This window comes from Gymnogyps californianus, chromosome 1, assembly GCF_018139145.2.
Source record: "Gymnogyps californianus isolate 813 chromosome 1, ASM1813914v2, whole genome shotgun sequence".
NCBI classification, from domain to species: Eukaryota; Metazoa; Chordata; class Aves; order Accipitriformes; family Cathartidae; genus Gymnogyps; species Gymnogyps californianus.
In genome coordinates, this window is record NC_059471.1 from 30,933,733 (window position 1) to 30,957,359 (window position 23,627).

The window sequence follows — 23,627 nt, forward strand, 5'->3', positions numbered from 1 at the left end:
GGGGGGAGGAGTGAGCGAGCAGCTGCATGGTGCTTAGTTGCTGGCTGGGGTTAAACCACTACAATATGCCAGAGAAGATCTACAGGGCCATTCCAAGATGGCATGCATCGCCATGAAAAATCTGGAAAGCTGATAGCGATTCAGAACAGCTACAGACCACTACTTGTGCTCTATTCACATGTGCAATTTTTGTATTATTTTCTATAAGAATTAGCAAGCATCACCCAGGCTCTCCTGTGACTTCAACTACTTGCTGGTAAATTTTAGCTTTCCTTATTCTCAGTGAAAAGGTAGGCTAGAAAAACTTTGTGGGTTTTGCTTTATGCTTATGCTTGGAGAATTCTAGTGAAAAAGCTCCACGAAGCTCAGCTGATCCAAGACCAATTTCGATGGCAGAGATGTGTACACTTCACTGATAACACAGACCTGGAGTAAGCAGCAATTAAGATACATGATTCATTCCTTTTTGTAGGAGTAGTACAATGAGACAGCACTCATTGGACTACTATAATTGTTTCATCACTCAGCTTTAACTGGAACTTCTGCCTTTTCAAGGGAGAATCATAGCATTCAAAGGACATAATTTGAGGGACTTATTATCTTATAATAATAGCTTGTTATTATTTTATTTATTTATATACATTTTTAATATCTTTTTAATATATATAAGCCTATTTTTAAAAATCTGCCAGTCTTTTCAGGTAATCATCCATTATTAAAGTACTGGCAGACTATAAAGCACCTCAGAATAGACTCAAATACAGAATGCCAACCTTTAAAGTAAAAAAAAAAAAAAAATCTTAGAAAGTTTAAAAATACATATATTTATATACAGGAAGTAATACCAGTGAAAAGAATAGCCAAATTGTATAAAAAGAAATATTACTGAGTAGTTACAAAAGCCACGCAATCAAAACATTCTGGGCCTGTACTATATGTATTTGTAATAGCGATGCTAGTCTCATACTTGAGATGTAAAACAAACCCATAAACTCACTTCAACAATATTCATTAAAACAACTGTCTTTTAATCAAAACTCACCTTTTGCCAGCAAAAAAGTAATCCAGTAATTTTTTAGGACTAATACAGAACTGAGTTCAGCAGAAATCCTGTAGAGACACAAAAATAAAGACTTTGCATTAACAGCTCTGTAATAATTTAAACTATAATTTCTGAAAACATGCTTCAGTCTATGGAACAATTTGAGACAACATGCAGTATTTCCCATATAGTTAAATTTATTAATTATCTCATTCTATTCCCTACGTAATTATGACTACACATTTGAAAAAATTAAGTCTCTGTAAAGCCATTCAAGAATCAGGAAATATCTGTATCACCCTTGGAAAAGAAAGTGAATGTAGATAATTCACTTAACTGTTATAAGCTGTTTTCTCTCTTGTGCCTTTGACTAATGCCCTATTCTCCAGTCACAGCATGAACTCAAGCTCATTTGGGAGTTGCTAAGGCATCTTTTCATCCACTCATTTGTTGCTATGATTAGGAAGCTCACTCTCCAAATGTTCGTTTCCACCATGCCGAGACACCCGCCATTGGGTGGCGATCCTTCATGGGGGAAGTGATCAAATATATATCACTTCTGCGGCTCTCATCATCTCACTGAAATTCAAAGTCCCCACTAAATCTAAATTAAACACGACATACTACGACTTAGGTCAATCTTAATGGGTTAAAAGATAAAATGCTGACACGTTTTACATCTTATCCTGACAAACGCAATTTAGGAAAGTCAAACTTACTCACTACTAGGTTGTTCCAGATAAATAAGGCCACAAGTCCTACAAAATAAAAATAAATTCTTATTTTTAAACACTTTTCTGAAAGCAAACTATGCAATATCTTTGACTTCAATGTAGTAAAAAACACGCCAGTTCACAAAACATTATTCTAACTTTAAAAAAAATGTTGACTCTTGGAGAACGGATTAACAACAGACCAACTACAGCCCTGCCAGAGATGAAATAATGCTGTTGCTTGCATGCTTATGCCAAACCTTAAACAGCAAAACAATTTTAATTTAGTGTAATAAAACTTGTTGTTTTCTTCCAGAAAGACAAGATTTGTATGTACATTGTTACTCAGTGGCTTGTAAAACACAGCAAAGTATGTGCTACAGCTGCACAGAACATTCTATAAAAGGGCATTTTAAAACCTTTACTATTTCTGCAGTGTCACTGCAAGCCTTGTGGTGTAATGTTGCTTCCTAATTATTCGAGGTACATGTCATTTAAAGAAATGAATTCAGTTTAGTCAAAAACAAAACACGAAAAAAAGATCTTTCAAATCCTGTTTGAAAAAAATTGTTACTGCAATTCAAGTTTCAAAAAAAAAAAAAGCAAGTGAAGAAGAGTTAGAGGAGGGACAAAAACAAAAACATGCCTGTGTAAGTCTGCAATGACACTTTTATAGCCCAGAAAAGACTTGCAATTAGTAAAAACAAATTATTTACAACTTTCATAGAACTTCATAGCTTTAAGGCAAATATAAACTTTACAAAAATATTGTGATATACACATTACCCAGGATAATGGTAAGTGTGATCGATTGGACTTTGAAAAGACAAATAAAACTTAAATCACATTTATGCCTTGATTCTATAAACTACCAAGGGGTGACCTGATACCCCTTTCAAGGGTCATTTAAAGGATATTTGAGAGCCTTTTGTGGTTTGGGAGGCAAAACGTTACAGAGACTCAAATTCCTGTGGGTGAAAAATACCACAGCGTTCTGAAGCAATGGTATCAAATAATACAAGCATCGTGGAATGATGCTTCGATGTTTAATAACATGAAACAGTTTTCTACTGGTATATGCTACAGAGACTTTCACAGACCGATTAAAAATTGCCTCAGAGGATATCAGATCTTGCCAATATGCATCTGTGCTAGCACATATTAGCCTGTAAAAGCATCTAAAGCCTTTATCACTCCGTCTTCACGTTAAAGCATAGAGTGCAGCAACTTACCACCTTGGAGTAACAGCAACTCAAAAAAGCATCCATTTGAGAATCTCCTGATTTTCAAGTTACACACAGAAACCTCTTGGCACTCTGCCATAAGCACATTCAATTTATTCTGTACAAAGAGAATGCCCCTTGATTTTCATTGTATGGTCAGCTAAACCACTTGGGAAGGTTTACCTTGATTACAAGTGAGAACTGCTAATAGAGCAGGCTCTGCAACGCCCCTAGACGCTGGAACAAACAGCCTTCAGTTCCAGATCTGGGAGACAGAAACTATCTTATTTGTGTTTTTTTCCTTTCCAGAGCTCCTTAGAAAGAAACTCTTGGATCAGGATTTGGAGAGGGGTGGGCAGGTAGAAATGGAAAGTCCATTAAATAAAAAAATATTAGATAGTAAAAAAAATCCTCTTTATTTCTGTAAAAAGCTTAACAAAGGGACTAGCAACCACTTGTCATGCTACTCTTACTATTGTTTGTACTGCAACTTGGGGATTGTTTAACAAAGCATTGTAATAGTTATGGAGTAAAATGGAAGATGTGTTTATTCAATGCATGTATACAGTTCCATTTCACTGTTCTGTAAATATTAGCGCACAGAGTTTAAATGGGCTCTTCTAATATACAGTTTGAAAAAATCTAAATACTTAAATGTTGACAGCCATAAAGAATTCATAATTTCAAACTGAAAAATGTATACTACCTTTCAAACTTGTGGTATAGTGCAAGTAATACATCATATTTCTTTTTCAGCCTTGATACAGTGCTATCAACTTTAGTGCTTACAGTATCCATGTTAACATCCACCTCTTTCAGAAACTGAAAAAATGTGCATACACTGAAAAAAAGGAAAAAGATGACAGATTATCATAACCCTGAGAATGAGTATTCCAAAATAGCTCTTAAAAAAAAAAACAAACCAACCCCACCAAAACCCATTGCCTTACTTCACTAGGCTCCAGCATATTCTTACTACAACTAGCAGTGACTGAGAACCTTGCCTTGGGAAACACTACTTGTTTACCTTGAGCCCCACCTTTACATTTTCCAGATGCAGGAATACTGTTCAACTAGGTAGCAGAGGCATCTTGCGATATGGGCTCTACTACAGAAAGAGAATATTCTTGGCTAGCACCAATATTATCTTTGGAAGTCAGAATTTGCTAACTAGATACATCTTTCTTCCTTGCTCTGCCAGTAAAACCACAAATATCCACCACAGACATCTAGACTCTTCTGTTCTACCTAAAAGTTCTGCTTTAGAAATGTCCTTACTACTCTAAGAACATGAACCTTGGCTCCATCCATGCTAGAGAGACATCTAGGAATGAAAACTGAGATGAATGCATTGAATTATATGGAATTTCAAGACTTGCAACAGCTATTGGGGGCAAGGACATACCCATCCTTTGGAAATACTACTACACAGGGGACCAAAGTTTTCCCTACTCATCCATGTAATATCACGGCCATCAAGAAAGCATCTTGTTGTTATGTTCATAACTAAAATGAGCAGATTGCTAAAAATTAATGAGGAGGAAGCTATCAAATATATTCAACTATTTCAACTGTATCAAATATATTTTGATCCTTTATCAGAATATAGTACTCAGAGATTTCTTGATCTTTGTCAGATTAAAAAACAGAATATAAAACCAGTCAGAAGTTCATTTAGGAATTCTTTTACCATGGAATGAAAAAATCTTTCCATTATATCTCTGTGGCTCTAGAGGACAAGATGACTGGTAGAAATCTCTGCCAGTTTAACCTTATAGCTGACAAAAAGCCCAGGGCTACCAAGCAATTGAGTATTGCTAAAATCAAAATCAGCAGAGTAATAGCTTACTCTTTGAAACCCTAAGGGAAAAAGTCTCTTTCAGTTTGCAACACAAGTTGTTCTGTACTCAGGCGGAACACGTTGAACGTCACTGCACAAATGCAATTAGATTTCATCCACGTGGTTCCAAGTCAGTCAAGACTGATGAGATTAAGTCGAAACATAGGACCTGACTGCTGCTCTGTGAGATGATGCAAGGTACAAGAGGCATGGAGAAGTCTAATCAAAACATATGACTTCCAGGAAAAGGATATTCTGGCCCAAGTCTGGGGCTACTGCCACAACGTGCCCAGCGTTCTGCCTTAGTCTCCTGCCCTAGAGCATCAAAAGGCTCTGCTCCTGCACATGCTTTCGACACATGGTACAGTTATTAGGCAGATGGCACTGGAATTCTTTCCTTAGATGAATCTAACGCAAGGTATCCCTATTGCTTTTGCCACCTAAATTTACCTTAAAAGCAGATATTGTCCTATAATCTTAATTTCTGTATTATGAACTTAGTGAATATACAATGTAATATACAATCCCCTAGCAAAAACCATGTACCAAAGTACAAAATTTAGACTGGCATTAAAATGTTTGAAAAAGAGCAGCATGCTGGGAAACTATTTCAAGAGTAACATTTTTTTCCACTTCTTGATTTAGCCTAAGGCTAAACATTCCTAATGTTGGAAAAAAGGTTTTATAGAAAATCTTGATACAGGGAAAGAAAGGAAAATATTTTAAGTGTCATTTACACCAAGTTAAATTGATGAAGACTTTAGGTTGACCAAGAACAAGAATCAGCTCTGTGATACAATCAAAGCCAATTACAGTTGAATCAAACAAGTATCATTGCTCCCTGAACTAAAATATGATAGCAAGACTCCTAGTTTACTGAAATATTTAGAATTCCCATAAGTAATCTTCACTTCAAAATCAACTAGCCTGATATGCACAAAGATTCACAATGCTTTAAAAACATTCTCTTTACAAAAATCTTGACTAGTTAATTGTGAAAATCTAAATTCACACACTTAAATTCACTTACCTTATGCTTATACTTTTCAGAAGCTCTGTGAAAGTGAATGTCATTTCATCCAGATCAATTGCTACAATAAAGATACAGACTCCCCATGTTTCCTTTTTCTTTTTGTTATAAGCCTTTTGGAAGAAGAGACAACAGTTTTTATTTTTATTATGCAATAAAAGCGGGTAATATATGGAAAGTATTAATTTGTCCAAACTAGATTAGAAATGGTAAAACAAAACACCCTCAAGCAAACATTTGACTATGATAGCCAATTATTTGATAACTGAAAACCATTACAAGTTTTACATTACAGATGAAAGACCAAGCACTTCAACTCTTATTCCTAGAGTACAAGACCAATTTTACCCATACAATTCAACAAAGCTTCGAATTAGAAGCTTTGGTTCCATGGAACATTTATGCAAAGCAGAAGCCATGATTTTTTTTTTTTTTTTTTTTTAAGGATACTACATTTGACCATAACAAAACAACGAAGGTTAAGGAATCAGGAGAGAAGCCATAAGAAAGAAATATAAAATCATTACGAGGACAGGCAATAAATACTCATGAACTTTATTCTCCATCTAGGTCTCAACCACTTATCACAGCTGAACCACAAACCCATCTCTTTTAGTAAAGTGTGATAGTAATAAGCACTTCCCTATGGTAGGCATTTTCCTACCATACATCTACACTTAAGGTCTGTCTTCTGCTGCTTAGCAGTAAGGTACAAACTGTAACCGATCATCCTTCACCAAAGAAAAGCCATCCCGCAATGACAGACATGCCATCCACATGGAGTTCACTCTTGACTGTTCACAAGCTAGTCACTTGGAGCTGGCCAGGCATCAGTCACGATTCCAGCACCCTTCCACCAAAACAGCATCTCAATAGCATCTAAAGAGCAATGTTTTGTAGAAGCATGGAAGAAAAAACTTAAGCAGGTATACCACAGGTTTTGGAAAAAAAGCTATTTTGAAGACAGAACTAGGTGTGGGTGCAGCCCTGCAAGACTCCTAAAACAGCAAACTCATAAAATACTCTTCGGACATTTGGCATCCTTGTAAATAAATCTCCAACACCACGCAGGCCCACAGCCACTTCAGCAAAGGAGCAGCATTTGAGCACATCTCTCAGCAGCTCTAGGTCAGATGTGACATCTGTTAGAGGACAGAGGGGAAACAGACCCCCAGGAGCAAGTGAGCTGAAATACCGAACTCCTGCTCTTCTACGCTGCTTTGTTTTAGCCAGCTCCCTGGCCTACTTTTTTATCCTTTCCCGATCACTCCACCTCGCTGCCTCCCAGACAACACCAATGCGAGCCACAGGGGCCAGTTCACTCTAGAAAATACTCCCAAAAGGCAACAGGAATAAGACTGCACCAGACCTGGCTCCCTCCATCTTACATGATCTTCCAAAACTAACCTGAAAGGCTCTACATCCTCAGCACCCGCTCATGTCCTCACTTACTCAGCAGTGTAACCATGACAAATAGCTTGCTGTGCCCATAAATGATACAACAACAACTTCACTACCACTGCCAACAATTACATATTTTTTTATTTGCAATTGCTCTGCTTCCTTCTTGGGACCAGTGTTTATACATCCATGAAGACTGGCTGGGGCCTCCTCCAAAGAATGATAAGTTTCATTGGTTTGTGCAATTGATAAGAGTCATAGCACAGGCTTGAATGCTAAAATAACCAGCCACCTTCAACAACACGGTAACTGTCCACTATTTGAGTTACTACTTTCTTCCTGCATTCCTATTTGAGCGTTTCTATGAAACATGACACACTGTACAACAGAAAATTATTTTGAAAGAAGCTATTAACAGACTGAGATGCATTTGATGATACATAAAGGAATGGATATTAATATCAAATAGTCACTGCCTCTTTGTTTATTGGAAACCCTCACTTTTTAGATATTCCATGTACCATCTTGTACCACCAGCAAACTAAAGATGAAGCAAAAAAAATTGCTCTCGAGGAGGTTTTGCACGGAAGAAAGGCTTTGCTAAGAGATGCGCTCCCACCATATCAGCCAGTCTCAACAATCCTTTGCTGACAGGTAGAACAAGCCACCAGGTGCATAAGAACAAAAAATGTCCTGTAGGATGGGGATGTCTATTTTCCTACATTAATATTAATATGTCTGTGATGCATTCTAAAAAATTTTGAAGGTTAAGGCTAGCTAGTGACCTACCACGAAGAAGGACGACTATTCACTTACCGAGGACACCACTGCCGCTGGAGTTGGCTTACCTTGTTTAATAAAGAAGTTCCCTTCACTTTGTGCTCCTGCAAACTCAGACCACGACGTTGTTCTGTAAATACAACATCTCGTAGGGCACGAGGACTGAGTGCTAGAAAGTGGTGAAATTGTTCCTGGTTTGCTGCCTATCCAAACAAGCCTAGCTCTCCCAGGCAGCTGAGCTCTACCCTGGGAGGATGAAGGCTTGAAGGCTATAGCAATGGTTTATTTGGTAAGAGTGAGGTCTGGTTTTGCAGGAACAATCTTTAAACTCCTTATCCAGTATGGTTTGGGGTAACAACTAATTTATTTCTACCATTAAACAAGATGGCAGCCTCAGAGGCAGCCTGTCAATCCACTAGATTCAAACCATTACAGTGTGTCAAACTCTAAATCAGGACTACCCCTGTATCCACCGCTAGTGTTAGAGGATGCTTTGGGAACCTTCTCCTCAACCAGACAGAAGATGTTGGATGACTGCTGGCCCAACAAAAAAATTACACAGAACCCAGGATAAACAAATAGATTACGATTTTTTTCTAGCAGCAAAGAAAAGGTGAGCAGCACCTGAGCATGCCCACATCTTAACACCAGCTGAGGGAGGAAGGAGAGGAAAACATGAAAGAACACCGGACTGGCACTATCCCCGCCAGCTACTGCTGGTTAAAACACCCAAAGACGCAGATAAACTGCAGTTTCCTCAGAAAATAAGACTATCTGCCCATACCCATGCATGAAGATTTTAGTGATTTTAATACATAAAATATAAACATCATGGGGTAGCAGAAGGGGAGAAGAGATACGGAGAGTTCTTCCTGGCAAGTCAGACTCCTGAGTATTCTTCTCTTCATACCCCTTCCCTCCCAAAGCTCACAAACATTTTTCAAGTTCTTTCCTACACAAATGACATAAAGATGACTGCAGAACAAAAATGCAGCAGCATCACTCTGTTCAACTATTTTGCCAGTGTCATAACTCCAGGGGAGCCAATCCTATGACACAAATTAACAGTTTGTTTACAGCCAAAGCCAGACGATTCATCCCAGATGGACTTCAGGGCATGGGAATGGATGCAAGACAAATTCACAGCCAGAAATTCATTTCTGAGGGTTTTCTTCTTGACCACAGTCTGACTCAAGATCTTTGTTGATACAGCACCACTACAGAAAACAGGCAAGACAACGGCTCAACATTTGTCCTTGGCTGTCAGTTCCAATAACATGGCTTCCAGTGACCTTATTTCAACTCCTCATGAATCAAAGCCTACCAATCACTAACTCAAAGATTATTTAGCACCTAGTAGTCTACATAGATTTCTTTTTTTATTTAGGATTCTAGGGAATCAATGCTATAACTTTGGGCAATGTAGGTCAGTTCTGTTGAATCAATATAGTTTTCTGTAGGAAAAGATCTAAAACTCTTACAAACTCTTTCAAAATATTTATTTCTCATTCTGGAGTTACTATTACTACTATTTAATCTATTTTTAGCAGATCATCCGTTTGCTTAAATCTAGTGAAAACAACCTGGAGGAGTCATAGGCTTAAAATGCTCAAACTGAACTACTGTGAAATGGGATTCTTGCCTCTCTTCTTTCCAGGTGGTGTTGCAAGGTGTTAAAGGCACTAACAGAAATAACTTCTGTTCTCTACCTCAAGATGGTCACAGGAAGTCTCAGTTCCAGTTTGCAGTTAGAGATGTTTATTATTCTGCCAACACTGATAACAGTTTTGACAACAGCCTACAAAAGTGATCCAGGAATAGAAACTTCAAATTATGTTGTGTAAAAGAAGGTCAAGAGAAACGTACATGAGAAATATGCAAATGCAGATGGGTATTTGAATCAAATGGGATATAGGATGTCACACTGCAAATACCCAAAACCTAATTTTTGAAGGGGAAGATGTGGAACTTGTTGGCTTACTAAAAGCTCAACTACCACATCCTAATCAATATAGAGAACTAGCTAGATGTACAAGAAACATTCACAGATATGTTTATGATTACAGGGGGGAAAGATGGCAGGGAAAAAGAATCAAGAAGCATTCACAATAGAAAACTGATCAGAATTAAGACTTGTAGGAAAAATTTCCTAGAAAAAAAATTCTGAAAGTGAATACTGTAGCCACTGTCTGCATGTAAGAAGTTCTGTGTAAAGACAGTTAGATCCTCCATTTTTCAGCAATAATGGCTTTAAATTTTCTGTTGAACATTGTCTGAATGGAAGATTACTATTAGTTCTCAACAGATTAAATCAAATTCAAACCTAATACTAGCTAAAAGTAATGGAAGTCAATGTAAAGTATTGAACTGATGGAAATAGTTCTGATATGAAAGCTTCCTATTACACTTTTCTTGCATGTAGCAAGACTGGAGGGGACCTCAGTCTTTCCCCAGGATGGGCAGACAATGAGTAAAAAAAAGAAACTGTATGCCATTTAGCTATGCTTTTAAAGTGCAAGGGCACACCACATACATGCAATGCATCTGCTACTAAGATACCGAATATCACCAGCAAGAGGCCATGGTGATGATTTACGTTTGCTTTGGGACCTTCAATAGCTCTTTGTTTTTGTTTAATAACAGAGGATCCTAAAATATCTGTAGTTTTGCTCATCCACCCAAAGCTTCAGTGGATTCAGGTTCAGTTTAGCTGCAGTTCTATAAATAAGACACAAAGCTCTAGACAGAAAAGACTTTATTAGCCCATATGTGTTTCATGCTTTTGACAAAAGCAAGAAGCCTCTGCGTGCCTTTTAACATGAGTATGAGGTGGTTTACCAACTACCATGTTTTCTTTTTCATAAGAAACTACAACCAAAAGGAACTGATTTAATTTAAATGTGAAATTTTATGGATTGGGAACATTTGACCTGCTGATGACTAACGTTGGTCTACATAGAGCAACCTTGCTATATTTAAGAACTCATTATTTCATTCCTCCACTTAAGCTACAGTTCATCTTTTAAGTTTTCTTCACTAAGAACATAGTTCAGCTCTGGTGCAAATCAAGTGCTCTGCAGTATCTGCATACCGGTGTAAGTCACCAGTTGGAGATAATTCAGAACATAAGATGAGCAATTAGAAACAAGGAAAGATGACAAACATCTTCAGATGCTGGAGACCTTCGGGGGGGGGGGGGGGGGGGGGAAGGCAGCAATAATACATTCTCACATCCATGGGGTACAGAATAATCACCACTGGCTTGAATTGTAACACAGAAACAGATTAGTGTAGTACTTGGGGGAAAAAAAAATCATGGGCAAAGAAAGTTAAACTATGAAGGATTAACTATGCTGACTGCAGATCTTTCATCATCAGAATTTTTTAATAGTGGGTTAGACAGTAACTTGATAAAAATGACTCAGGAATTCATGAGTCTAAACAGCCGAGTGGCAGCAGCAGAACAGTGGGCCACATTTCCTGAACAGTGCTATGAGCAGCAAACAAAAAATGAAGCTCCTGCCCACGCACCACATACTATGGCAAGTTGGGCTGATGAGGTTGAAGCACACCAGACCCTATGCCTCAAGGTCCTTGGCAGACTCCAATTTCTATCAGTTTCCTAAACCACTTCAATTTTCTTTGCAGAAGTTTGGTTCCAATTTAGTCACCATGTCATCTGTTCCTCATATTGGTTCTTTCCAATATATTAAGCAACAATTCCCTCAAGTTTCTTTTTCCTGCTTACATCACCCAATATTCTACTTCAGATTCTCATTTTGTTGTTCTTTACCAAAACAAACAGTAGCAGAACATAACCAACACCATGAACTTTTTCCTAGCAGTATTAGTATGGCTCCCAGGACCTCTCCTAGTCTTTCTTACACCAACAATCACATGCTGCTCACCAAAGTACATCAGTAATTCCACTAAGTCTATTTATTCCATCTAGAGTTTACAGGCACTATTGATTCATAACACAGATTTCAGGACAGTTACAAAAAAATAAGAGTACAAGAGAAGCAAGCATCAGAGCCAATTTTCTAAGTCAACAACTGTCGATGTATAAGAGTTTTGAAATTAAGACATGAAAAACTACAACTCTAAAACAAATATTTTGTTTACCTAGGTAGCTTGGTTTGGTAAACCAGAGAAATGATAGAAAGAACAAAAGTCTTTGTATGACACTAATGCAAAAGCTCTTATTTATATATACACTTCCATGTTTACAATAAACTTGTGCAGGAGTTCACCAGATATAAAAAGAATGTAAAATAAAACATCTTTCTGGTCATGCATCAGGTACCTTCCTTCACACTATATACCAACAGTGCTGATTCAGTACGACATTTCTGGGACCAGCGTTTGGGGTTTTGTCTCAGAGACTTCAAGCTATGATTTTATTGGAGAAGAGTGTAATTAAACTCTGGCTGTCAGAGGAAAACTTTACCACCATATTTAACAGACAGTTGTAGCGGTTTGAACAATCTCTCTCTTGTAGTTTTTCCAACTACAAGTCAGCCTAAATTTTCCAGAAAGATCTCTCTCCTGTCACCTTCCTCCTCCTCCACAGCTCTCACAGGTGTTCAGCTGTTTCAAGGATTCAAGGCCCAGCTGTGATAGGGTGCAGCTGTATATCCTTGACTCAAATTGCTGCAGAAACAGCTAAGGTGAGAGCACTATAAGAAAAGCTGCAGTGCAGAGCTATGCAAGAAAGGTCATATTTCAGAGAAGTAGGATCGTTAGTAGCTCAAAGATTCAAACGAAAAAACATCAATGTTGAAAGGTGTGACATCCTGAAAGAAAAAAGCAGTGCATCAGCCAGTTTTGGTGGTGCCAGTGGCTTCAGCGGGTAATGGCACAGAGGATTCATTCCAGGGAGCAGCGGATACCAATCTTTCTCCTCCTGACTGGTGCCTGCCTGGCCAGCAAAGACTCTTTAGGTGTCTCACTTAAGTGCAGGCACACTTAGGCTGATAGGTCACTACATCCTAGCAATCTTTTGTGTGCATGTGCCAAAAATAATTGCTTTTACTTTTAAGCTGCACATACCTTGTTTGCAGAGTCTCTTTGCACATGATTACATGTACCCTAAGTGACCCAAAAAGGACAGTACTAATAGATGTTTTCACTTTAAGACACTAAATATTCATTGAGCAAGGATACAGCAGGTGTTCAGACTATGTACAAGCCCACATTTGCACCCTGAATCTCTGCCAGTTACCACAGTACCTTATGTCTGGGCCATGCCGCTTCCTAGTTAGCACTACAAGTCCCCTCCACATCCTCAGAGGCTTGGCAGGCACAACTCTGAGATCAACCACAAAGAACAAGACCAGTGTGCAATGAAAAGTAAGGTTTATGCTCTGTAAGTGGCTTGAGAGTGGGATCATTAGATGCTACCTCTATTTACATCAGTGGTCTGATGATTTAACCTTCCTCAAGTCAAAAAAACTACAGGGTTAAACAGAAGTGTTCTGGTGAGTATTCGTCTCAACTGGTGTCCTGCTATTTCCTTTTTTGCTTGAGAACAGAAAGCTGCTACATAAGCAGCTTCTGTTCCAGTTCTGAACTGAACAGGTTATAGCACTGAACCACATTGATTAAAACATACACAGCTGGTGCTTGCAGGACAAACCCTGGAACAGCCCCTCTAACACATTACCTTTACCAGAGGGGAGAAAGGAGTGAGCATTTAAATACAGCCTCCTCCTGAGTCCCTGCAACCTAAACCAGAGAGTCACCCTGAGAAGCCAGGCTCCCCATCATAACAGCTTGGCTTGGAAAGAGAAGCAGCAATTAGCCAGGCTGTTAATTTGCTTGACTTCACACTCAAGTGAAGTCTGCACTGGTCTCAGCTAGAAGTAGCAACTCCAGTGCCTGCCAGGTCCCTGTGGAGGCACATGCTTGCCAGCCTCCTCACTTCAACACCTTGCTGATACATGAGGAAGTTCGAGGAAAAGGCCTTGGATTGAACCACAACGTAATGTAGACTTTTTCCCATACACTGAAAGGCTCTTAGCATAGTCCTTAATTGCACTTTAATTGTAAGACAATAAATATTAGCTATATGTCATAATGAAGATCTAGTCATTGCCCTGTTCTGAGTAAGTAAAGGAGGTCATCTTCAGATGCTGAAAGGAAGGGTTTCAAACTTCCTGTATCTGGCCACCGCTAGGCAACGATCAGCGAAAACAAAATTTCACCTGTGAATGAAGTTTGCAGAATTATACTGAAACCTGGCTTGTTTTTTTTCACTCAATAGAACTGACTACTCCTGTTTTAGTTCATATAGAGGAGCTCAACTATGCTTTTAAGTAAATGTTCCCTAGGAACATCCATAGCCAGAAATTGTATCTGTTACTGAAAGAGCTCTACAGTCTCTCTCCCATGCTGTTACTGTATTGTGTTGCGAAACTCAAATGCATCAAGAGCTGGTATACCCATACTGAGGTTTAAAAACCACAGACAACAAGGTATTACTAGTGACAGCATAGCTGTGGCAGGTCAGCTCAAGTTGCAGAAGAATAAGAAGTCGCAACAAGTACATGGATGCTATCCCACACAGTGGGAAAAATACCCCAGCTAGGTATTTTAAATCTAATTCAGGTCCGTATAACAAAGCTTCGGTCAGGATTTAATTGTACTGTAGCTGTTCTCTAAGTCAGCTTGTTGAGACAGCAGCAATACACTGAGAAGAAGGAAAAAAAAAGATCAGGAAAGGGCATAACATTTTAATCTGTTTACACATGCCCAATGACTAACTTTGAACGGAAATACCTCAACAATAGGTACATACGGATTAACATCATGCAGTAGAAAAAAAGTTTAACATACAAACATCCCTTTCTTTGCAATAGTTTTCTCCAGACCCCTTCTGCAGCCTCATAAAGAAGGGTGCAGCAGGAAGAAATACAGAAACACACAATGAGATGACCCGTATAAAGCTGACTCAGACATATTTGAAATAACTTGCAGTTTGACGAATTAGCTGATCACATAGTGTCGTTTTCCACTGTAATTTATTGATAATCTAAAAGAATTCTTGAGTCCATACCTTTATCGGAAAACATTAACAAAAAAGGGAGATCTATAGAAACTAGCCTATATAGACATGCACACGGCAACATCCAACTTCAGTCTAACTGCACTTGGAAAAAACCACACAAGCCTTGGTTGCAAGACATTTAGCCCCCAGTCCGGCAAAGTTACAGTTTAATATTTCAACTCGGGCACAGGACAGACACCACAGCGGAGGTTTGAGTCACAAGCAGCAGGTACTCACTAGAGCTCCATCCGCAGCCAATAAGCTCTCGTACGTCTTCCACGCCTTCTCCCTCACGCTCTCCGAGACTTTCAAAGCATCACAGAGCACAATGAAGTCAGCTTCGCCTATTTCGAGCCTAGGAAAAGCAAAAGACATCACCAGCGGGGACTCCGTGCAGCACACCGGCTATATACCGGACCACAGCGCTACGAGGGCACACCCGTTGCTGAAGGGCGCCCCGAGGTAACACCGCCCCGTCCCGCAGAAGAGCCTGGGAAGAGGCACAACCCAGACCCCCGGCCGCAGAGCGCCCCGGCAGAGCAGCCCGAGCCCGCCACCTCCAGCCGCAGGGCAGCCCGACCGCTTCCCCGGCCCGCCCCGCCGCGGCGGCTCCCGGCCCGCCCGCGCAAGACGGTCCCGGCCCGGGCGGTGCTTACCGGGGGGCGGCGGGCGGCGGCGGCGTGGAGCCGCTGTCGGGGCTGGCGCGCTGGCTCCTGGCGGCGGCGGCGCCCGCCCTGCGGGGGGGCTTGGGCGGCATGGCGGCCCGCGCGCGGGCGGCCGTTGGGCCCCGCCGTTCAAGCGCCCGCCGCGGGCGGCAGTAACGACGGGCCGCCGGCTACCGCTCCCCTCCCCCTCCCCGCCGCCCAAACCGCGGGAAAACTGCGTCACCACCAGCCGCTCTGCCGTCACTTCCGGACCGGCTGCCGCTCCCCCACCCCCTCCACCGGCGAGGAGCGGCGACCGCGCCCCTGAAACACAGACCGGCTCGGCGCGTCTCGGAACCCGGAAGGAGAAGCTGCCCGCGCCAGCCGCTCAGCCAATGAGCGCTCTTCTTTCTCCGCGCTAGCCAATAGGAGCCGGCTCCGCTTCGTGCGTCCCGGCAACTGGAGGGAGGGCGCGCCCCGCTGCTCGAGGGCGGTGGCTCGCGGGCGGGGCGGGGCGGGGCGGGGCGGGGCTTAGCTCAGCTCAGCTCAGCTCCCTGAGGTAGCGGCGTGTCCTCGCCGCCGGCAGATACCGGGACGGGCGTCTTGTCCTTGGTGGCATCTCTCGCCATCCCAGACTCGGTTTTATGTTACAGCTGAAGTGAGGCGAAGCTGAGGACGCAGCAAGAGAAAGAGCGATGGCATCCGACTGTCTCAGCCGTAGGTGGCAGGTGACTGAGGGAGAAAGGACGTCTCGGTGAGGTGGTCAACGCCGCTTCCTCACAAAATGAGCACTTGCAACCTCGGCGTTAGAGATCCTCCAGGGTCCTTCAGTCACTCCAGAGACGATAGCCTAGCTATTTCTGATATTTCAGGTACTCAACAAGCTGGAAGCAGTCGATACATCTTTCCTATGACATGCGAAGAACCGTAGACCTATATAAATAACTACATAGATATGGAGCAGGACAGAAATTACAAATCCTTTATGACCATCTCTCAATCTGACGTTCATCTGAGTCCTAACTAAAATACTACTTCTAACACCGTGCATTACAATTACGTTTAATGTAAGAAATTCTCCAGGCTTTGGGCATCATTTGGATTTTAAGCCAATGAGATTCAAATCCCCAGTGCCTTGATTCACAGATCTTAACAATCCACTCTGTTTTCTGCAATCGCATATTGACATTTAGAAGGCAGATCACTGCTGCAAACAAGCACATTTATTTTCAGATTTTTATGATTACAACTTTTTAGAAAAAGCAAAAATATTTGTATGTAAGGACTCTTACTCATGAACATATTTATCACTTGTCTGTAAAGCAACTAGTTTCAGTGAGATTGCTGTCAGCTCTGGATTTAAAAAAAAAAAAACGCCATGACAACTATGTTATACAATAAAAATTCAGTAGTATTTTTAAGATTCACACACTTTATTAATTTGTTCAGGCTTTTTCTTTATTAACTTATTTAACAACAGAAGAATAGTCTATTTTTCTGGTTCATAATTAGAATTAAACCAGTTCCAGTAAAGTGAATACAGAACAAATGGGATTTCTGAGGCAAATCAAAGTACATGAACTCCAAATGAAATGTTTGAGGTGTAGAGGGATTTAGACATTCCTTATTATGATTCTAGTAAAAATGTGACAGTAACTTTACCCTGCTTCTAAGCACATTTAAATACTTCTTGCAATCAGATGATACCAGATGCTGTGGAAGGTTTGGGGTCTAGGACTGCATGTCGTCTACAGTTGAACCACAGACAACTAGGCACATCTACCAGCTTGGAAAAGTAAGCTAAAACCCTAAGCCACAGATGAGTCTATTGCCCTCTCCTCGCAACTGGCTTTAAGAGCACAGAAGAATGTAAAATGAGAGCAAAGCATCTCAGAAAACTTGGTCACGGCCAGTGGAGACCCTCCCAGCTGTCAGCAAGAAGGAAACACACCCTCCTGGGTAGCTTCCCTCACAGCTGCTTCAGCATGCTTTTAGAGCCAGGCCCTAGATCATCCAAAGGATAGGCAAAGAATTTGTGTTGCTCTCGTAACACCCTGTGCATCAACGCCTAGGGAACATCATATCCTTTTAAAGAGTTGACAACAAGCCTCAGTGTAAATACTAATTTTCTAAAATTGTTAGTGTGCCAAGCACCTTCTCAAGTCAAATTTTATGCACCTTTTCATCAAGCAAGGCACTTAAGGCTCCTCTCCATAAGCAGCTACAACCAAAAAATAATCTCAGAATGCTTCAAGTTACAACTGGAGGGAGAGGAAGGGAGGCAGCAGATGAATCGAACTACAATAACCTTTAATCCTCCATCCTGGAGCCTCAGATGTAGCAATTACGTCTAAACTGCAGTAAGAAGACTTAACGTGTATGTATGTACTTCCAAAGAAAGGCACGTGCATGTGTAAAACTGTAAGTAAATTGCTGTGCTTTTTCCCCCATTGTTAGATATACTGATTTGAATGTTTTAATCCTGTATTTTAAAACGTTTTCTTTTAAATGGAGCCTTTGGGCTTTTGGAATAAAATGGCAAAGGAAAGAAGAAAAGTAGCTCTTACTGGGAAGAAAAAAAAAGAAACAAAGGAAACACTGCAAGGTCAATAAAATGTTAATGATAATTTCTCATCTGACCTGACAATATCTTTATTCTAAACATCTTGCTACAACAGCTTTTAAAGTGTAGGTCATAGAGAGATGGCAGTCTGTGAAATATTGCCCAGTCAGGCAGTCCTGACTCATTGTTTCCAGCTGCTGAACAATCTTAAGTAATTTTATTATCTTAATTTTTCCACTTAAAACTGTTGCTATAGTTTCATGGTAATTGCCCGTGGGAATAGAAGTCATGCTTTCATTGCAAATGAAACCAAGCCTTTTTATTTTGACTCTTACTGCTCAGATATGATAGAAGCTTGCTACTTTTTTAGTTTTCATAAAAATCAAATACTTGTGATGGGGAAACTTGATTTAAGTGGACCTCATGGTCTACCAAGACTAGCTGCTTATTTCTACGTTATCGCAGACCTCTACCACTTAAGTTACAATTACAATAAAATCAGTTCTTCTGGACATGCATTACAGAAATGTATGCACTAAAACCACTAAATTGGGAGCTTCTGGATATTAGTCCAAGTACTAAATATTGGCAGAATTTTTGCTTGAATAAAACCCATAGGCTGTAAAATTCCTGGATTATAAAAATGTCTGCCCAAATCACATCCCATTTCCCTGCCTGTAACAGGCAGCATTAACCAAGGAGGGGGCATAACCTCTCCCGGCCAGCCTTTTCTGTGCATGGACATCCCTTGCACCGTGCAGCAGCCACCAGCCCCCCGCCATCAGTGTCACCTGGAGCTCAGCTGTCCCTCTCAAAGCCCCAGCACAAGTGCTAACAGGAGGGAGGAGGTGACAGACCTGCCCCAGCTCCCTGCGGGCCAACTCTTCTCCAGCTGCTGCCCTACAGGCCCCAGGCCTTAAGGAGGACTTCTCTGGAGCACCACCTGGAGCAACAGAGGGACTTAGGTGACAGTCTTGCTTCAGGAGTGCCTCAGGGACACTAAGGCCATGGTTTGAACCAGGTCTTTTCCACTCCGCAGCATGACCTCCCCTGGTAACGCTGCCTTGCAATTGCACTGGCATCAGCTCTGCCTTTGAAGCTGGCAATGGTTTACAGGTGTGATGGGGTGAAGCTGGCTGTTTGTATCCCTTGTTGGTGAGCCTGGCCCCTAATATCATTGTATCCTACATAAAGACTCAGTTCAAAATATGAAGGATAAAAACCATTTCTAAAACTTAATATTTCTACAGTGATGTAAAATCCATAGGGACCATGACAAACCTCAACCCATTTCTCTCTGAACAGAGAGGTATTTGTTAGATGTTGCCTCCTCTAACAGTTCAAAGCCTCTCTCTCTATATACACATTATTAATAAAAAGAGTTATTTTCACTCCACATTTATACACATCTGTGACTTGCTCTTCTCAGAGCATTACATAATACACTGCTGGAGCCTCAGATACTGCAGTGATGAGTTTAAGGCAGGAATCTCTATCAATAAACTGTTTTGACCAAATTGCTAGTGGGATCCGAAAGGACACTATGACTATTGTTGCTGGATGGAGACCCGTCTGCACGTTTATGATGCCTACATGCAAACCCCCCGATTTGTGCTAGCATTGAGGACCAGGGTACTAAAAAATAAAATCCCTGACTGATGCAATTTATCAAACGAAGCCTTAGTGCAAGCACAATTACATCAGAAAAAACTAATCATTCCCAGTACAGCTTTCCTTGCTTGCGGAAGGTATTCGGACGTTAGTATAAAACATGCCTTTGCATGCACAGCTGCATCACACCATGTGCTTTGTCACGCAGGTACCGTCCTCTGTCCCCCCCGGCAGACAAAGCGCTTCTAACCCCAGACACATTCTGCCCCTGGGGTGCGCAGGGCATCCTGCACCCCCTCTGCAGGGCAGTTCGTTTTGGTTGGTACTGCCAACTGATAATGAAATAAAGGTTAACAAACGAACAAACCACAACCCTCTTGTTGCTTGCAATTACACGGCCACATTAATGTCCCCGTTGCAATCCCTCCCTTCCCATCCTGCTCAGTCCCAGGTTCTGCTTCCTCTCTCCGCGTGAGAAAGCGTGCTCCGGCATGGGCAACACCCTATCCTGCTGCTGGCGGCCTCCCCAGCGAGGATGTTTCCCGTGCCTCCTCTTCCAAGATTTCCTAAGCCCACAAGAAGCAGAATACGCTCTACTGGAAGTAGTTCTCAGGAATCAAATTAATTTTAACCGACAACCTGAAAACCAATTGAAAATAAGCAACTGCAGCCTATAGTGAACCAACAGGAATTTGTCTGAATTAAATCTACCCGTGATCTTGGGTTTTTTTTCTTTTTGTTAAGAGTGCGCCTAAGATGATGACATTCTTTACCAGGGCATGGCAGTGAAATAGCCTAGTTAGGTGAAAACATTCGTGTATAGAACGCCAGCAAAACTCACAGCATGAAAACAACGCTATAGGCTCTTCTATGTTGCTTCCCCCGTAACAGGAAAATAACCTCCTACAACCAGAACGAACAATGCCAGTCAGAGTACAGCTCTGCTAATATTTCTAAACCACAGGCTTCTGCTAACACAGCCGTGTCAGACTTCCATCCTCCCACACAACTCATACCAACAAAAGCGTGTACCCACCTTTCCAGAGGACAACGCTACTCTCAGTTGATGGCTTTGATAAACCTCTGTTGGCTTCCACAGTACTGATTCAGCTGGAAACAATCTTCTTCAAACACATGAATCCAGCCCCTATTTTTTGTCTCTGCAAGTGCGACGCATCTGTGCGTGTTGCTTCAAGTAACCCCGCAGCTTCTCCTTGCACCAGGTAACCAAACTCTTGCATTTTCTGTCCTGCAGGCCTTCAGTATTTTCTTCATGCCAAAACCTGCCCCGTGGCTCTTTACTAAAGCTGCAAGACTTCAACTAGAGAAGGAGGGAAGACTTGGAGCTTTCAATCACACTTTGCAAGCCCAGATCATACGCATCAACTGGTGACAATACCCTTACACATGCAAAGACCTACTGAACATCAGAGGCTGCTTGGGACCCACGAGAGAGCAACACAGCCCCCTCCACCAAACAAACATGGTGGCACAGGATAGTGGCACTTCTTTGATTTTGTTACTTCAATGACAAAGTGTGTCTCAGCATTAGGATTCATTTTCTTTCTTACAAGGAGTTTTAAAAATACTTGCAAAGATAATTGTCCAATGAGGTCATTTTTATACTAACCCTGTTCTGGAATTCATTGGGCTAGAAATGTGTTTTTCTTCAGTATAGCACAGCTATGTTTTTTTATTATACTTTTTTTTTATTTAACAAAGGAAAAAGGAAAAAAGCCCAAGCAGCTCCTAGAGCTAGTTTTTTCCATGGATTTGCATCCTGTGCTGCATTGACTTTGTCTAAGAGGGCAGAAGTTCCAAGGGGAGTTTTTCCTGCACTCAGAGTGTTTTAGGTCTTCTTCCCATACAAACTGCCTGGCATTTAATAAGATGTGAGTGCACGCTGGGAGCTTTCCCTCAGTGCATGTGAGTTTCTCCCTCCTTCCCCATGCTTATTTTCACACTACTGACAGAAATAAATTTCCCTCCACCATCCAACAGGCTCAAAAGTTATTAGGGACACAGGCACACAGCACGATCATAGAAACCTCCTGTCTGTAAGAACAGATCTATGTCTCCCTCCCTCTGCCACCCCCTCAGCAGCCTCATTTGCTGGTGTCTCCGTTAAAGGACACACTACAGACCACAAAGTTTCTTACTGAGTTTTATTTTGAAAACAAGTTAAAGACAATGCAAGGCTTACTTAAAAATTAACAAGTTTCATGTTTAACTTAGGGAAAATAGGAATGGTACACTCATGAAAAGGTAGGAAACATGCTTGAAAGTACTTCAGCATGAATCTTGTGTCATACAGGGCTCCAAAGAATGCACCAGTAACCCTGTCCTGACATATATTTGACCTTTATTGCAAGCACACAATTGCAACATTCTGAATGTCTGTAGCTAAAGTTTTCCCAGCAGGTTTTCTAGCTTGCTTACATCTATACCGAAGTGTAGCTATGTAAATATAATTTATATATTAGCATCTATCCTATATCTACGTGAGGCTTTATTTGATGTTTGTGACTGTCATGCACCGTCAATAATGGATTAAAAAAGTCCCACTTTCGGAAAATAACAATTATACTTTTCATTTTATATATAATGCACCTACACTAAGACTAAACTGTAAATTAAGCCAAATGCAGATGACGAAAAACAAAAGTATTGTGTATTTAAGAAACTTCCTTTAAAACAAATTATTTTATCTCGATCCAAACATTCACAATAGCAGGAAGCTGGATGATAGCATGTTTATGATTGTATAATAGCTCCAAAAACAGTAAAGCATCCTCCTACTGTATTAAGAAAAGATCTTTTAAAAGATGAAAAATAAGATTAGTCCAAAGCCTCTTGACTGAATTAACCTAAGACAAAAGATTTGGACACCTATGGTGCATATTATTTAAAAATCGGTTTAAACAGTATTTTTTTTGCAAACAAGTATGCAAATATTCTATTAAACTTTCCTACTTTCCTGATAAATCAATGCTCAAAATTTGGTCAGAAAGACAAGTCAGTTCTCATATCATGGAAGCTTAGAAGTAGATTTTGGGGGAGATTTTCCAGCCTTGTTTTTGAGTGTTACTCCCTTTTTTTCTCTCCTGTAATTTTTTTTGCCACCAGCTTCAAAACAGCAGGTACTATGATACATCTTACCCTGCACTCTCCCCTACAAAAGCTGCCATTACAAAGATCCCAATCACATAAAAACATTCAACCTTGCTTTAAGAATAGCAGGTTTTAAGTGTAAATGGCATGATACAGAATGGTATTAGCGATATTTGAGCTAGCTCCAGATTAACTGCCAAAGCTTGATGGCACAGGCTGACGGGAATGCCATGAAATTGAACAAAGGGAAATGCAAAGTCCTGCGTGTAGTGAACACTCCTGGCTCTCAGCCGGGTCAGCCTGACTCACGGCACGCTCTAGATTATGTATATCATTTGGCAAATACTCAGGACAGGGATTTCAGACATTAACAACATGTTAAGTCAGCCTTGGATCTCCACTCTGATTGTATGTATTGTGGAGATACCAACCCAGAATTTAAGCAAGCAGCACAATATTGCCTCCAAATGAAAAGGGAACAGAAAAACATGCTTCTCTGTTCGTATTTCATTTCTCAGCCATCACCTATTCCCTTTTCTCTCGCTTTTAAAAATAGCACTGCGAGTAAAAAGCATTAATTTTAACTTTAAATATAACTGTAGTCCCCTCCTCTAAAAAAAC

General features: G+C 40.8%; 1 protein-coding gene across 1 annotated transcript in view; it reads right to left on the reverse strand.

The window, feature by feature from the left end:
- Window positions 1-15,834, reverse strand: part of RB1 (RB transcriptional corepressor 1) — an 81,120-nt gene extending 65,286 nt beyond the window's left edge. Inside the window, exons 1-6 of the mRNA XM_050892935.1 lie at window positions 15,734-15,834; window positions 15,315-15,432; window positions 5,849-5,961; window positions 3,685-3,819; window positions 1,762-1,800; window positions 1,043-1,110 (exon numbers count right to left, since the gene is read on the reverse strand). Coding sequence (XP_050748892.1) covers window positions 1,043-1,110; window positions 1,762-1,800; window positions 3,685-3,819; window positions 5,849-5,961; window positions 15,315-15,432; window positions 15,734-15,834 — 574 coding nt within the window. The remainder of the gene's footprint in view (window positions 1-1,042; window positions 1,111-1,761; window positions 1,801-3,684; window positions 3,820-5,848; window positions 5,962-15,314; window positions 15,433-15,733) is intronic.
- Between the last annotated feature and the right edge of the window lie 7,793 nt (window positions 15,835-23,627).